A 17,815-nucleotide genomic window follows, 5' to 3' on the forward strand; every position below is an offset into this window, starting at 1 on the left:
CAGAAATATAGGCCCGAATAACATGGTCACATACGAGTTCCCCCCACAGGACCCCTGCCTCCGGCACTGCTTGCCTTCGACTCTGAATGAGGCAGGGCTCTACAGTGGAAGAGGCTGCTGCTGCTCACAGGACCCCAGTCACATACGTTGCAGGAGCCGCATGCTGTGCAGCCGGTGTGGCCGGGATCCACAGGAAGAGGCTCTTGAGGGGAGAGCACTGGACTAGAAGCCGGCAGAAATGGGTTCTCTCAGGCTTTGCCACTGGCTGATTATGTGGCATTGGCAAAGACACGTAGGCCAACATTTGCGGAAGCAGCCACTGACTGTGTGTTCCTCATTTTCCTGAGGCCTCATTTTGAGACATCCAGAGCCAGCTTTCCAAAGTGCTGACGGCCTACTAATCCAGCTGAAGTCGATGGGCGTTGCGGGTGCTCACCATCTGTGAAAATCAGGCCCTAGGTGTCTCGCATTGGTCACCCCACACTAGTGAACACTTGAAAATGTCGCTCTTCATCTTTCTGTGCCTTAGTACCCCCATCTGTAAAGTGGGGGTCAGAGTATCAGCTCACTGGGGAGGGGTGAAGACACATTCATCCCTCTCTATGAAGCATTCAACTGTTACACTGATGAGCACCATTAAAAAAAAAAAAAAACAGTTTGGAAATTATTTGGAATTTGGAACAGTTTGGAAATTTCCTGTTCAGTGGGAGGTTTGGATGGTGTGCAGTGAATAAAGCATGGGGCCGTATGCACTGTCCATCCTGTGCACTGGACAGGGCAGGGGTCCTACGGAAATAAACAGTATGTGATCGTATCTTGAAGCCAGCGGGACTATGTATGTGCTGAGCTCATTGCAGGATCAGGCCCTAAGGCTATGTCTATGCTACAAATCACTTTCAGTGGGGTGTCGTGCACCTGTAGCTACACACCCCAATGAAAAGCAGGCTGTGTCCACACTGAGGTGTGTAGCTACAGGTGTCGGTAAAAGGCTCTGGCAGAGGGGAGGCGATGCAGAAAGACTTCAGCTGCTCCGCACTGCCAGAGCCTTTCACTGCAGCAAGGAAAGGCTCCAGCATCGGGAGGCAGCAGTGTAGATGGGGAGTCATGGCTTGGGCCAATATAGAACGTGTAGGGTATGTACTCAGTATATAACCACACCCTTCTTGTGCGTCTTTACCTCACTGGCTTAATCCGTGCCTCACGTCTACACTACTATTTATATCCATGCTGGGGGGCTATGCACGTACATACACTACACGAGGCTGAACGAATCCTGCGGTGTAGACACACCCTAAGAGAGTAAGTTCTTTGAGGCAGGAACCATATTACCCTAGGTGTCTGTACCACAGAGTACAATCCAGAGTGGTATATCGGGGTACTACAGTAGTGTTAAATAAAACAGCAGCAGCCACCATCACCAGCAAGGGTAACTTCCATTCACCCGGGGTTTCGATTTGTGGTGTTCCAGTACAGACACACAGATCACAGGGGGTTGGACTAGATGACCTCCTGAGGTCCCTTCCAGCCCTGATAGTCTATGATTCTATGATTGCACAATGCACTTCCCAATGAAGCATGTGCCTTCATTCTCAAAGAAATCTAAGCAAAATATCTCAAACAAGGAACACTGAATTTGAAACAGTCCACCCCCCGTTACATTTCTGCGTTTCCACTGAAGGGGATGAAGGCTCCACTCCGTAACCAAGGGCTCACTGGGTCCCAAGAGCTCCGCTGAGGGCTGAAATTCAATATCGGAAGCTGATCGGCAATTTAAAGTACTGCTACTTCTACTGGACGCAAAACATCCCCCCAAGTCAGCGGATGAAACAAAAAGGTTCCTGCTGATATCTGCAGGGGATCAGAGGGACACTGTCAACTTTGAGGCATCATATCTGGCTGCAAATGGCACCCTGCTAGAATTACATGGAGCACCTGAGCGGTCCCTCAACCCAGCAAAAGCTTTGCCTGGACTAGCCTACCTAAGCTAGCTCGAGTCCCGCTACCACGAGTCCCCACTGCACGAGAGACAGCGCCGCAGGGCCGAACACATACCCAGGGGCCAGGCCAGGACTGTACTACTGGCATTGAAGCCAGCATGGTCCTTTGCTGATAGGACCACCCCCGCTAGCTGGGGCAGGCCACCCCATGCACATACCTGAGGTGAGCAAGTGTTCAGGAGGGGGGCAGAGATAAGCAGGGAGGAGGCAGAACCTAGGTGCCACACCCTCAATGCTCCAGCCAGAAAAGCTGAATTTAAGCTGTACCCCGCTCCTGGCGCAGGCAAATCACTTCTCCGGAACTGTGATTCTGCATCAACATCCTTCGCGTAGTCCCCTACTGGGATGCAGCCACTAACCACACTTCCCCGTACAGGGCTGAGCCAAAAGACACAATCAACCCCTCGGCTCTGGGTGAAGCTAAACATTTATTTTAGATTCAACAATTCACTTCCCAAGAGTGTCATGGAGGAAAATATTAGTTTAGTATGGAGTCAGCTACTGCAGATTTAATTCTAATTCCCTCCATACCCAACTCTTGACCCTGACTCCAAACAATGTCTTATTTCCTCTGTGTTGTGCACAGTTAGTTATTTATCTTCTACCACCCCAATTTTTAATGTATTCGTAGCTAAAATCATCTAGGTAGCTGGGATTAAGGGGGGCCTGAAATATATTTTTCCTCTTTCTTTCTTTTCCTGCTATCTTTATTATAGACTTACATATGATCTGATGTGGTTGGAATTTTTAGGTCAAATTCTCTGTTGGTGTAACTCCATCGAATTCAATGGAGTTATGTCAGCAGATAGTTTGCCCTTTTACTTGGGAATGTTTTCTTTCTTGGTTTAGGGTTTTTTGTTTTTTTTTTTCAAATTTTAAAAATTACCGAGAGTGTTGAAGAGGAAGTTGCCTTCTAACTGATGTTAGCTGGCCTTCACGAAAGGAGGCCAGGGAAGACATGCCCAATTTTAAGCATGTACGTAGCCACGCTGAGGAACTACTCAAGTGCTTAGGCATGTTTAAATACCTTGTTGAACTGAGGCCAATATGAGTAAGGTTGCCCTGCCTATGTCCATACTTCTGGCAAGGATAAATTAGAGGACTCCCATTCTCACTGTTGTCAATCTCTCGCCTTCCACAAACAGTCCATTTTCATGCATATACTTGTTTTACCTCAGGCAGGAGAATATTTCAAGCAGGAAACATACAGGCGATAGCCCAAAGTGAAAGAACAAAGAGGAATGCCTATGACCTAGAAATCAGAAGCAAAATTACCTTGAGTAGAAACGGTGTTTGGGTTACACTGATAGTATCTGTTGGAGAAGTGGATTAATACTCTCTCTCTTTCCTGAGTTTCTCCAATAAGTGAAAAGGCTTTAAAGAAACTCCTAGAAGAAGTTTAAAGAAAGCTGAAATTAAAAACACAGATCTCTACTGGCATGGCATTGCCCTTATAATATAGCACATTTCACAGTAAGGGATAAATGACTGCATATCAAAAACTTGTTTCCAAGAGTCTTCTAACGGAAGAAAGCCCAACTAGATAATTATTCCCTATGTACTTAACCCAAAAGGGGAAGGCAAGTTATTGATGGTCTGAGCAGTGGCATAAATGTACTGACACAAAACTGTATTATTTTAAATATTTTCCTCTTGTATTTGGAGGCTTTTTGGATAAAGAATATGCAAGGGATAAAAAAGAAGAGCACACCTAGGACCATTACCTATTTGGACTTTGATGGAAGACTGGTGCAGGCCTGGTACTGTGGATGGTGCAATTTTTAAATGCATTTTCTGTTGTTCTTTAAATGATCACTTTGGTCCCTATCCTGCAGACATCTAGGCACGTGCTTAACTTTACTCCTGTGAATAATCCCACTGAAATCAATGGCACCACTCATGGTAGTAAGCTAGGCATGTGCGTTAAGGTTCTGTGGGATTGAGGCTTTACCTTACTGCCAGGGATTAAATAGCTTCAGAGACAATAATGTTTATGGTTAGCCATCTCTCTAGCATCTATCACCACAGTACCCCAGGCCTCCCAAATGATCAGGGCCAGACTGTGCCCTGAGGATCCCCAGTGTGGGGATGGTGTGAGGCCACGCGGCCCTATGGGGAGCTCCAGGGAAAGGAGGAAGGGAAGTGAGGCTCCCTCACCCAAGTGCACCAAGAGCAGGAACCATCTGGCCCTAATGAATCTATCCTCACCACAGCACTGTAAGGAAGTCCAATACTGTTCCCATTTTACTGAGGGCAAACTGAGGCACAGGGAGACTATGACTTGCCCAGTGTCACAGGAAAGTTTGTGCAAAGCCAGAAGTGCCCCCCTCCACTCCACACACACACATGCCTTCCGAGTCTCAGAGCAGTTTCCTAACCATAAAAGCATCCTTCCTCCCGGCAGCATTGCCAACTCCTCCACTGAAATTTTGTGCTCTTTGTAAACAACCAAATCCTGCAGTCAGGTGATCGCATGGGAGTCGCCACTTTCATTTTTTTATTTTTAAAAAGGATGCTTCCAGCCCTCATGGTCGCAAAGAAAAACTTGAAAACGTAAATCTTGAAGGCTTAACACAAGAAGGAAAATAAAACGTACACCAGATGTGCTATTTCTGAAACTCTCCGGATTTTGGGGGCCTGATTCGTGATTTCTGAGCCCTTGTGGTCGACAAAACTGTACTAGTAAATGCTCCTTTTATTTACACTACATGATGCAGGAAGTCCACAGTGGTATAGTTGAATCATCTCATATTTTAGAGAGAGAGAGAGTTGATGCTGGCTGCCTAGGAGATCTCTGCATCACCAGATCTTATAACTGTGTGTGTGCATGGACGTGCGAGGACTGTTAATAATTTTATATATGAATTTTAAACAATCTGCTTCATAGTTAAACACAAAACTGTGCCATGCTAGGAACTCTAGCCTCTTCCCAGTTCATATTGCTGCCCTCCATTTGAACAGTGTTTTGCAAACAGATACAACATGTCCTCTGCCCTGACAAATCTACAATCTAACAAATAAGACAAAGGCAAGGGAAGCCACGGGATCACAGAAATTAATATTCAGTACAAAATATATCCTCCATTATTTTATCTGAAGAATACTGCAATATTGAGTGGAACAGGCCCAAACGCAGTAGGGGCTAGATTATTGCCAATATACACAACCCTGCATTGTGGGTGATATGAAGCTGCCTCACCCCATCAAGAACTATGGCTCCACCTCCTCCTTGCCTCTCCCATTCCCCTTTGCTGTGATATGTGCCCCTAGGGAGCAGGGTCTGTGACTGAGACAGGCCTTAAAGTGGTGGGTGAAAGGCTCTCTGCACGCTCGCCCCTGCACACCATGTAATGGCAGGCACAGTCTGGATCTGTAGTAACACTGATGTTGCAATGTTCTGGACAACTACTGTACCACATATTTTATTGACGATCACTACTATTAATATAAATGGGCATTATGAATAATCAAGGGAAGAACACCTCCCCCCTCCTCCCAAAACATGCACTGAAGGGTACTGGATTTCACCATTTAAAATATAAAGTGTATTTGGAATCACACTACATGGCTTATAAAACTGAAATATGCAGCGATTATTCCACAACATGGGGCTCGATCCTGCATGGAGCTGAGGATTCTTACTCCAGTCTAGCAAAGTGTTTAAGCGCATGACTAGTACCACAGTCTTCAAAGAGTTAAACACATGCTTACGTGCATTGTTGGAGCGGGTCACAGTGCGCAGCACCTTCCAGGACTGAGCTCCTGGAAACTACACTTGCAAAAAGTCCCCTTTTTTTTTTGGACAAGGGCCAGTTGTAAACTAATCTTCATAGTTTTGTATCAATGGAGAAAAATCTCTCTCCTTTAAAATTATTACTATTTAGCTGTCAGAACACTTATATCACTGCTAGCAGATTGTTGCCACATAGAGGGGCACTCCTAAAAATAACAAACAGAAATATTTAAGGGAGAGGCCCAATTCTGAAAATTCCTAAAAACTAGGAAGCTAAAATGCTAGGGCCAGCGTTTCAGAAGGGTACTGAGCACCCATATTCAAAAGGGTCCTGCACCCAGCAGCTCCCATTGTTCTAGATGTTTTTAGATGCTTACAAGATTTCAGAAGAGCTTAGTACCTACAGCATGCAGTGCAACTGGAGAGCCTGAATTCCAAAAAGGCTTGGCACATTTCATGATTCAGCTGTCAAATTCCCTCATTCTTCTGATTCATAGCACTTCTGCACTGGCTCACTCATGTCTCTCCTATTAACTTTTAACGCATCACAGCGAGGGCACAGTGGTATTATTTGTTCCCCTCGGACAGTCTATACCTCTATGTTCACCCCTTTTACAAGACTATATTAAATTTTGTACCAAGTATGCCTTGTGAGGTAGCACCTGAAAAATCATAATTTGCTGATCATTGTCCTGTTGAAATATATGTGGTAACGTTGTATGCAAAGTTATAAATGTCTACTGTATAACATTACTGAGACATGTTCCAAGTTTAGAAAAGCAACCAGAAACCAGTTCCTCAGAGACAAAAGGCAAACTGATGCCTCAGCCAGGTGTCAACGAAATCAAACGGACCTGCACCTGGTTAAATGGCCATTCTTTTGGCAGGAAAAAGGGTATGAACAAGAAATTTACATCTTGGCAAAGAAACAGCTGGAGGTTCCCATCCCCATAGACTTTCTGTCTCCTGACCCCCCAGCTGGAGAGGATTCTCAAAGAGGAAAAGGTGCAAGAATGGGGAACAGAGGCCCCAAATTTCTCCTTTCATCTCTACTCACGACATTGACAACACATGAAGGAAAAGGAAGCATCACTGGACTGGTGAGGGATCCCGGCAGAACGGAATTCAGCCAGTAAGACTGCTAAAACGTGGTGAGAGACACCTTTGCTTTGAATTCACTCTAACTTGTTAAGTTAGGAATCAGTAGTGTTTATTTTTATTTTCTTGTAACCAACTTGTAATTATGCATCATTACTTGTAACCATTTAAAATTTATCTTTTTGTAGTTAATAAACTTGTTTTATCTAAGCCAGTGTGTGTGCTTAGACTGAAGTGTTTGGGAAACTCCATTTGAGATAACAGAATTTGTGCATATCATTTTCTATTAATAAAATGACAATCTTTATATGAGCTTGTGTTGTCCAGGAGAGGGCTAGGCAATACAAGACTCACATTTCGGGGGGGCAGTCTGGGACTGGGAATTGGCTGGTGTTACCCTGCAGTGTAATTCAAGAGTAGCTGCCAGTACCACTCATACCAGATAACTGGGAGTAATTTACATGCTGGAAGGTGGGTGTGAGCAGACCAGGAGTGGCTGCTCTCACAGCAAAGCAGTGTAAACGGTACCCCAAGTTGGAGAATGAAGGAGACACAGCTATTCAGCAGTCAACACTGCACCCTGGGTAATGTCACACCAAGAATTTTAACAATTCAACAAAAGTGTTTCCCTCCAGGGAATGTCACCAATTTTTAGTTTCTTTAGTAATATTATGATAATATTAGGGTTGTCAAGTGATTTAAAAAATTAATTGCGATTAATCGTGCTGTTGAACAATAGAATACCATTTATTTTAAATATTTTGGGATGTTTTCTACATTTTCAAATATATTAATTTCAATTACAACACAGAATACAAAGTGTACTGGGCTCACTTCATATTTATTTTTTGATTACAAATATTTGCATTGAAAAAACAAATAGTATTTTTCAGTTCACCTCATACAAGTACTGTAGTGCAATCTCTATCATGAAATTGAACATACAAATATAGAATTATGTACAAAAAAAACTGCATTCAAAAATAAAACAATGTAAAACTTTAGAGCCTACAAATCCACTCAGTCCTACTTCTTGGTCAGCCAATCACTTAGACAAACAAGGTTGGTTACAATTTGCAGGAGATAATGCTGCCTGCTTCTTGTTTACAATGTCACCTGGAAGTGAGAACAGGCATTCGCATGGCACTGTTGTAGGTGGCGTTGCAAGATATTTACATGCCAGATAAGCTAAAGGCGCATATGTCCCTTCATGCTTCAACAACCATTCCAGAGAACATGCTCCCATGCTGATGATGGGTTCTACTCAATAACTCTCCAAAGCAGTGCGCACTGATGCATGTTCATTTTCATCATCTGAGTCAGATGTCACCAGCAGAAGGCTGATTTTCTTTTTTGGTGGTTTGGGTTCTGTAGTTTCCGCATCAGAGTGTTGCTGTTTTAAGACTTCTAAAAGCACGCTCCACACCTCGTCCCTCTCAGATTTTGGACGGCACTTCAGATTCTTAAACCTTGGGTCGAGTGCTGTAGCTATCTTTAGAAATCTCACAATGGTACCTTCTTTGCATTTTGTCCAATCTGCTGTGAAAGTGTTCTTAAAACGAACACGTGCTGGGTCATCATCCGAGACTGCTATAACAACATGAAATATATGCAGAATGTGGATAAAACAGAGCAAGAGACATACAGTTCTCCCCCCAAGGAGTACAGTCACAAATTTAATTGACGCATTTTCTTTTTTAATGTGCATCATCAGCATGGAAGCATGTCCTCTGGAATGGTGGCCGAAGCAAGAAGGGGCATACGAATGTTTAGCAGATCTGGTATGTAAATACCTTGCAACACCGGCTACAAAAGTGCCATGAAAACGCCTGTTCTCACTTTCAGGTGACATTGTAAATAAGAAGCAAGCAACAGTATCTCCCATCACTGTAAGCAAACTTGTCTGTCTTAGAAATTGGCTGAACAAGAAGGAGAATTGAGTGGGCTTGTAGACTCTAAAGTTTTACATTGTTTTGGTTTTCAGTGCAGTTATGTGACCAAAAAAAAAAATATCTGCATTTGTAAGTTACACTTTCACGATAAAGAGATTGCACTTCAGTACTTGTCTGAAGTGAACTGAAAAATACTATTTCTTTTGTTTATCATTGTTACAGTGCATATATTTGTAATCAAAAATAATAATATAAAGTGAGCCCTGTGCACTTTGTATTCTGTGTTGTAACTGAAATCAATATTGAAAATGTAGAATAACATCGAAAAATATTTAATAAATTTCAATTGGTATTCTATTGTTATAAGTGCAATTAATCAGGATTAATTTTCTTAATCACGATTAATTTTTTTGAGTTAAATCGCGTGAGTTAACTGCAATTAATTGACAGCCCTAGATAATATTATTTACCCCTTCGTATAACACAAAAACCAGGATAATCCAATGAAATTATTAGACAGCAGGTTTAATACAAACAAGAGGAAGTACTTTTTCACACAACACACAATTAACTTGTGGAACTTCTTGCCATGGGATTTGTGATGGCCAAAAGTATAAATGCGTTAAAAAAAGAACTAGGTAAATGTATGGCTGTTAGCCAAGATAGTCAGAGATGCAACTCCAGCTGCGGGTGTCCCTAAACCTCTGAGTGCCAAAAACCAGGAGGGAAAGACAGAGGTGTATCACTCCAACTGCCCTGTTCCGTACACTCCCTCTGAAGCTCTGGTAATGTCGGAGACAGGATTTGTCTGGTATTTGTCTGCTACTGTTGGAGACAGGATACTAGGCTAGATGGACCATTGGTCGGACCCAGTATGGCAGTTCTTATGTTCTTATACACTCGAATTGCAAACTGAAAGAACGGGAACTAACCTCCCCTTGGACTCCATCTTCAATTCCTTAGATTCTCTAGGGATAATTATATCTATTGAGACAACGTGAAAAGAACAAGAAGTTTGGACATAAGCACATACCTGAGGGAGTGATCCAGCGTCATACCCGTGAAATCAAAAAACTTCAGGTATTCTTCAGCCACAAGTTTGCTGAACTCATTGCTTAAAAAAAAACCAAAAAGTTTATTATTAAAAAGCAACGCTCAAGCTGCTCTTATTATTGTACAGAATCAACCGTACAAATGATAGTGGCCCGTGTCAACACATACTTTTTACCCAGGTGCTTTGCCACATCAGAGCGCTTGAATCGGTCCAGTTGGTAGAGGCGCTTAGCCAGCCTCCTGGCTGCTTCCAAATTGCTGTCGGTGCCATTGCTAAGATCTTTACTATGGTTTTCGGCGCCATCTTTCTCCAGGAGCTCATTGCCACCCATGGCAGCTGTGGAGTCGAACAGTGAGTTTTTCAGTCCAGCATTGCTATGTGATAGAAGGAATGGGAAGGGGAGAAAAAAGAATAAAGACCTCAGGAACATTTTCAAGAAAGATTTACTTTCCAACTGGCAGGAAGACGATTAATTGGCAAGACTGCAAGATACGATGAACTCCACTCAACTAAAAAACTGTTGAGAATTGACATATTTGTTTAGTAAAATCCCGTGTTTTGTTGTTTGTACTGACTTTTCACAACACATGTAACTCTGCATGGCAGGTGCTTGACATGTTGTGCTCAAACTGATGCATCAAAAAGAGTTCCCAAAATGAGCTACTCATAAATTGTGGACCATTATCTCAGAGTAACTCATCTGCAATCCTATGGTGAGCAAACTGGGATTTACAATGGGTCACTCAAGTTATCTACTCCATCCTTCCCAGGCTTCCCTATGTACCAGACCTTGGGTCTGCTTCCAGACTCAGACTGGTCTCCCAGTGTGCAGGAGCTGCCGCGGACCTCAACAGAGTTCATACAGGCTCCATAGCCCCTGCTGCGCTAGCAAGGGCTACAGCCGGTCCTTTGAATTTTAGAAGGTGCAGAGGGAGGCAAAAGTGGGAAGGGGAGCAGGAATCAAGATAAGGGGTCTGAGGTGCAGGGGAAGCTGCATTAAGGTGGGGAGCTGACTCTCAAAGGCTGGCTGGAGACTGCAAGAAGCAGGGACCATGTGAAGCATCTACTTTCTATAGCTTTCCCTGCTCCTGGTGCTTTGTGGCTCCAGGGCTCTGCACCACTGGGTCCAAGCACTGGTTATGCTGCCCCTGCCTTTCCTGAGTCTCCCCTCAGACATGCAGCCAACAGTCTGTTAGCCAATACGTATACTTATACACACTGCACACCATACTAATATGTATTGTGCATTACATTCTATCTAAATGTTAGTACAAAGCTTTATAGTTGCATGGTATTAAGCTTACTCTTGTTCACGCATGCTAAGTATCCCATAACGCTTTGCAAAGCTGAAGTCAACTTTGGCACTGGCGAATACAAAATCTGTCAAAATCAAAGTACATTTGTTCTGGGTCCTAGTACAAGTACTATTCCACTCAACTGGTTTGGAACGTAATATGCAAAACAGAGCTAAGAAAAGTACAGCCCAGAACAAGAAGTTAAGGAACGGTTACAACTAGTGGGATGGATTTAGTGACATATAGAGAGCTGTGTAACTTATAACGTCACGCTACAAAGACTACTAGCTGAAATGTGATCTTTGAAGCATACCTTCAGTGTAAGGGGAACACGCTGCTAGACAAGAACTGCTTCCTGGAAGAAGGGTACGTATGTCCCCTTTCCACGTTGTATTGCTTTGTCTTTAGTCAATGCATTTGGCTACATTCAGTTCTTTGGTCTCTTGAACATTTTTTAAGACCGAACCGTGATCGCAGTCAAACAATTGGCTGCACTTTTCGGTCAACAAGCCCAGAACTCAGAGACAGCTTTTCCCTTGTGTCGAAACTCCTGTGATTTGCTAGAGAGCCCCAATGCAACTGGCCACCACAGGCTTGTCAGACTGGGGCAGCCAGTGGGAAATCTGACCAGATCCACGCAGAGACCAAGCACCTGGGGCCAAGGGTCTGTACGAACACCCTGCCCAGCCAGTGGGTCTGTTGCCGGTAGCCTGGATGCAGGATGGTAGGTGTTGGATACAGGATTTGCACACCCCCAAACAGACACACACCCCCATTCTTCCCACTGCTCCCCAACACCCACCCAGCCTGCCCCAACATTCCCACCATCATTAGCACAACTCCAGTCGTCCCCACGGCTCCCCTAGCACCGGCACAGCTCCAGATAGCGCTCCCAAGCTCCCCATGTGCATAGGTCCCTTCAGAAATACCTCGCCTCCCAGGCCACATGTCCTCTACAAAGATCCGGCTCTCCTGCCACCACGGCACAGCTCCATTAACCTCACACATCCCTCCCACTAATTTCACCCCTTCCTCCCCAGCAGCTACACCCCCAGCATTGCCCCTCCATGCAGTCCTCCCCCACCAGAGGTCCCCCCCCCTTCCCCAATGCCCACAGCTCCGCAGGTCCTTTCACTCTGCCCCACAATCCCAGGGGCCACCCAAACAACATTAGGAGAACGGACCCTTGATGTCTCCTGGGGGAGGGCCAGGCGGCCATTTCTCACCCTTCCCTCCCACTGTCCTGTGGAGGGCTAGCAGGTACCCTTCCCCCAAATTTTGCTCTTTGGGGAATCAAGGTGAGGGGGCTCGCTGTTCGTCTCCGTCTCAAGGCCAGGAACCAAAATCTCCTCCATGGCCTTCTTCCCTGTCGAAACCCTGGGCTCTGGACTGGCATCGGGCTGGCGGGTTCTATGGACAATCCAGGCCCATTGATGGCCTGGAATCCTCAGCGCCAGAGAACCCTGATCACTATGGGCCAGAGCTCAGATGCACCTGCCAGGCCCAGGTCCCACCTGGTGGGAGAGGGCAGTGGTCCTTCCCTCAAAGATTTCCTGTCCTTGGATTGGGGGCCACAGGGACCCCCTGAGGATGGGGGGGCAGGCCAGTTGGCCACCCCCAGGAGATTACAAGCTTGAGTCTGACTGGGGACTCCTTTAGTGGGGTAGAACTACTGGATGGGGGGGGGCACATAGAAGTAGACAAGATGAGCTGTGGAGGCAATTGTGTGGGGGAGGCAGGGTAACTGCAGGGTGGGGACAACAGATCTGCACAAGGAGGCTGGAGAAATGGGGGGCAGGGTGTGAGATATGACGGAACACAGGGAGGAGGGAGAAAAAAATGGGAACTGGGGGGGCACACTGTTAACCCCTATGCACGGGGTGGGGGACCACCCTGGCAGGAGTCCCTCCATGCTACAGCGCCTGAGCAAAATGGGACTGGCACCTCTACGCTATGACAGTGCCCTTATATAGCTTTGCCCTGCCTCAGGACAGGGGTGCAGTGAACTGTAAGATGGAAGCAGGTGTGTACAAGGGAGCTGACCTATGGAAGACTAGACAGGGAGATGGCCAGGGTTGGTGGGGAGCCGAGAGGCTGTACTCTGATGCCTCACCATGATCTCTTAACACCTCCATTCAACTCCCAGGCCAGATACCTGCCCTGGGGGGCGTCTTTCCAACACCCATGCACCAGTGCTCAGGCTCTCCTTCATTTCCCCCCCAAAGTCTCTTTGATCCATGCCTCCCACAATTAACAAACCTACAAAACTTCCCCACACAAAATTAGACTGAGATTCCATTTAGAAAGGGGTAACAAATGACAGATGTTGTTACAGACAGGAGGTGAGACAGACTAGATGCCTTCGCAAGGTCCCTTCCAGCCCGACAGTTCTATGATTCTGCGAGGGAGAAGTGTGTGTGTGTGGGGGGGGTGATATATAGATGGCTGTAAGCACTATAGCAGGATGTTTCAGAGTAGCAGTCATGTTAGTCTGTATTCGCAAAAAGAAAAGGAGTACTTGTGGCACCTTAGAGACTAACCAATTTATTTGAGCATAAGCTTATGCTCAAATAAATTGGTTAGTCTCTAAGGTGCCCCAAGTACTCCTTTTCTTATAGCAGGAGGTGTTATAGCAGCCTAGAACACATAGTTATAAACCACTAACTGATTTACTGGAATCTATAACACAGCAGTTGTTTATTAAAATGTCTGATAATCATTCATTAACTGTTTATACATGGATTCTTAATACAAAGTGTGACCCAAAAAACTTTGCTAAGATGGAATTCCCCACCACACAAATCACCACCTGCTTTCTGCCTTGAAGCACCCACATCAAAGGGGTGAGAACTGCAGCTTTCTTCCCATGTTACAGCACCCATTGCATTCACAGCAAGAAAGGGCAGTGGTGCTCCTCAGGAGTATTTTTTGATCAACTCCATCTGTATTCCCTTCCTTCCAGCTCTGTTACAGAAGAATCACTCAAACACATATTTTGTGAGTGACATTTTCAGTAATCCTCTCAAACTGAGATTTTCAAAGCATGTAAGGGAGCTGAACACCCAAATGCCATTGCAGTTACTGGGAATTTATTTATCTTGATTCAAACAACAAAAAGACACCTATACAAGGCGCCAGATGCCTGAATGCGTAATTAATACTGCAACGAAGCCCCAGTGGCACTGAAACAATGTCTCGTGCAGGAACTCCACCTGAGTCGCCACCTGCGATACAAAAACACTCCTTTCTACTCCTTCATCCCTCAGCCCTCCCCAAAAGCCTTACCCAGCTTCTGCAGCGTGCCTTTATAGTTACCAAATCTGGGCTGTTTCGGACTAAGCGGGGGGAGTAAGTTCTAGAGCCCAGGGTGGATAAAAATCAATGAGGTTTTTTTATTTAAATTGGATTTTTTTGATAAAATGCTTTTTGAGGAAAAAAGCAATCTAAAGATAGTTTTAATTAAGATACATTATAGCTAAAAGATATTGCATCATGGATTAGGGATTATAAATTCTAATTCAACAGTATGAGACAATATAGTCATGTAATGTTTAAGAAAAGTTTTGTAAATGAGTTCCAATAGTTCATGGATTAGGGACCCAATCTCACGGGGGTCCAGGGACTTCTGTATAGCTTATTTAGGTTAATCTTTCTACCTACCCAATGGGACTCAGTGCTCAATCTAGAAGATACTATCAGAGATGCTTAGTTTTGCGGTTCTCAAACTATGGATTTGTGTCTCCAGTGATAACATGCTTGTTAACAGCAAAAATGTTTTTAAATAAATAAATATATAGAGGTGAGAAATAACAGACCTCAGCCCTATTGTCCGTCTGCAAATTTGCGTCCACAGAGTCAATCCCTTACCTCTCTCTAAAAGTGCAAAGTTTCAAAAAGTTAAATGAATAGAAGATTGTTGGGAGTGGAATAGATCTGGACAAGGAGAAGAAGTCTGGAGATAAATGTGAGAAGGGAGGGACAGGCAGCAGAAACAAAAGGGAAACTGTTTGAGCAGCATATTCCAGAAGTCTTGAGGCCTTTCTGAATGTAGAATCATAGAATCATAGAATATCAGGGTTGGAAGGGACCCCAGAAGGTCATCTAGTCCAACCCCCTGCTCGAAGCAGGACCAATTCCCAGTTAAATCATCCCAGCCAGGGCTTTGTCAAGCCTGACCTTAAAAACCTCTAAGGAAGGAGATTCCACCACCTCCCTAGGTAACGCATTCCAGTGTTTCACCACCCTCATAGTGAAAAAGTTTTTCCTAATATCCAATCTAAACCTCCCCCACTGCAACTTGAGACCATTACTCCTCGTTCTGTCATCTGCTACCATTGAGAACAGTCTAGAGCCATCCTCTTTGGAACCCCCTTTCAGGTAGTTGAAAGCAGCTATCAAATCCCCCCTCATTCTTCTCTTCTGCAGACTAAACAATCCCAGCTCCCTCAGCCTCTCCTCGTAAGTCATGTGTTCTAGACCCCTAATCATCTTTGTTGCCCTTCGCTGGACTCTCTCCAATTTATCCACATCCTCCTTGTAGTGTGGGGCCCAAAACTGGACACAGTACTCCAGATGAGGCCGCACCAATGTCGAATAGAGGGGAACGATCACGTCCCTCGATCTGCTCGCTATGCCCCTACTTATACATCCCAAAATGCCATTGGCCTTCTTGGCAACAAGGGCACACTGCTGACTCATATCCAGCTTCTCGTCCACTGTCACCCCTAGGTTCTTTTCCGCAGAACTGCTGCCTAGCCATTCGGTCCCTAGTCTGTAGCGGTGCATTGGATTCTTCCGTCCTAAGTGCAGGACCCTTGAATGTAGCCTTCATTGATTTGAGATCTACCATACCATTCTCTCACTAGAAGGGAAAACCTATAATTAGCAAAAGAGGCCCAGTATGGGAATATTTTAATGAAGTTCCTCTACCTGTGGATAAGACAGACATGCGTGCAAAATAAAACAGTGCAACAAAGAAATGCAAAGCCTGGTTTCCCGAACGAAACATCATGAGAAGTGTTCCTTCTCAGGAGGAAGCTGCGTTGAAGATGATGAAAGGAACAGGTCTGAACATGCAGAATCTTCAGGTTGGTAAACTTTTATTTCATACTTCTCTCTTGAGGACTGCCCGTCTTCCTTCTGGACTATTCTTGAATTCTCATGTTTGAGCAACAAATATCTTTGTTACTCTATGGTACTAGCATTTTAGATGCAGTTGTGATAAAAAATAAATTGCTGAAATAGGCAGATCTTCCTTTTACAATTTCACCTTTAAAGTAGTACTGAGTGTTAGTGAATGTAATGAGTAATACTAAATGAGCAGTATGGAAATAATTAAATAACTGCATTGACTTACTTGGTTTAGGAGAATCCATCCTCAACATACAGGATTCTGAAGACTACCACCATCAAGATCACCATCATTCTCTATAGTTTCAGAGTTATCTGCCAATGACAGTGTTTCAGCCACATCATGATACTAAACTGGGAGGAGTGGTAGATACGCTGGAGGGGAGGGATAGGATACAGAAGGACCTAGACAAATTGGAGGATTGGGCCAAAAGAAATCTGATGAGGTTCAATAACGATAAGTGCAGGGTCCTGCACTTAGGACGGAAGAATCCAATGCACTGCTACAGACTAGGGGCCGAATGGCTAGGCAGCAGTTCTGCGGAAAAGGACCTAGGGGTGACAGTGGATGAGAAGCTGGATATGAGTCAGCAGTGTGCCCTTGTTGCCAAGAAGGCCAATGGCATTTTGGGATGTATAAGTAGGGGCATAGCGAGCAGATCGAGGGACGTGATCGTTCCCCTCTATTCGACATTGGTGCGGCCTCATCTGGAGTACTGTGTCCAGTTTTGGGCCCCACACTACAAGGAGGATGTGGATAAATTGGAGAGAGTCCAGCGAAGGGCAACAAAAATGATTAGGGGTCTAGAACACATGACTTACGAGGAGAGGCTGAGGGAGCTGGGATTGTTTAGTCTGCAGAAGAGAAGAATGAGGGGGGATTTGATAGCTGCTTTCAACTACCTGAAAGGGGGTTCCAAAGAGGATGGCTCTAGACTGTTCTCAATGGTAGCAGATGACAGAACGAGGAGTAATGGTCTCAAGTTGCAGTGGGGGAGGTTTAGATTGGATATTAGGAAAAACTTTTTCACTATGAGGGTGGTGAAACACTGGAATGCGTTACCTAGGGAGGTGGTGGAATCTCCTTCCTTAGAGGTTTTTAAGGTCAGGCTTGACAAAGCCCTGGCTGGGATGATTTAACTGGGAATTGGTCCTGCTTCGAGCAGGGGGTTGGACTAGATGACCTTCTGGGGTCCCTTCCAACCCTGATATTCTATGATTCTATGTATGCCACATAGCCACAGTAAATCACCTGTAGCAAAAAGGAAAAAAAATCTCCATCATCTAGAAACAACCAAAGATATGTTTGTAATCTGCTGGTTCTTATCACAAAAAGATTTAAAAATTGCCCAGTTTGTTTATGCAACAAACTCTCCTTTCTGTAAGATTGAGAACCCACACTTCAAACATGGTTCAGTCATTAAGACCAGGATCCAGTCCACCCAATAGAGCAAATGTCGCAGGTAAATTGCTGGATAAAGTATACTAAAGAGAAATTGAGCAGTGTGCAAACGGTCTAGAGGGTAACATTGTTAACCTGAGTCTTGATGGGTGGAGCAGTGTCCACAATGATCCTGTTGTATATGTGCTTGTGTGACAACAGAAGAAGGGAAGGT

The 17,815-nt window shown here is 44.7% G+C and overlaps 1 protein-coding gene across 1 annotated transcript in view; it reads right to left on the reverse strand.

Annotated features, from left to right (window-relative positions):
- Positions 1-17,815, reverse strand: part of PSD3 (pleckstrin and Sec7 domain containing 3) — a 105,785-nt gene that overhangs the window by 55,814 nt on the left and 32,156 nt on the right. The window contains exons 3-5 of the mRNA XM_077816530.1: positions 9,942-10,148; positions 9,754-9,834; positions 3,273-3,385 (exon numbers count right to left, since the gene is read on the reverse strand). Of these exons, the coding sequence (XP_077672656.1) occupies positions 3,273-3,385; positions 9,754-9,834; positions 9,942-10,148 (401 nt within the window). The remainder of the gene's footprint in view (positions 1-3,272; positions 3,386-9,753; positions 9,835-9,941; positions 10,149-17,815) is intronic.

The sequence above is a fragment of the Eretmochelys imbricata genome, chromosome 5, assembly GCF_965152235.1.
Source record: "Eretmochelys imbricata isolate rEreImb1 chromosome 5, rEreImb1.hap1, whole genome shotgun sequence".
In the NCBI taxonomy this organism is placed as follows: domain Eukaryota; kingdom Metazoa; phylum Chordata; order Testudines; family Cheloniidae; genus Eretmochelys; species Eretmochelys imbricata.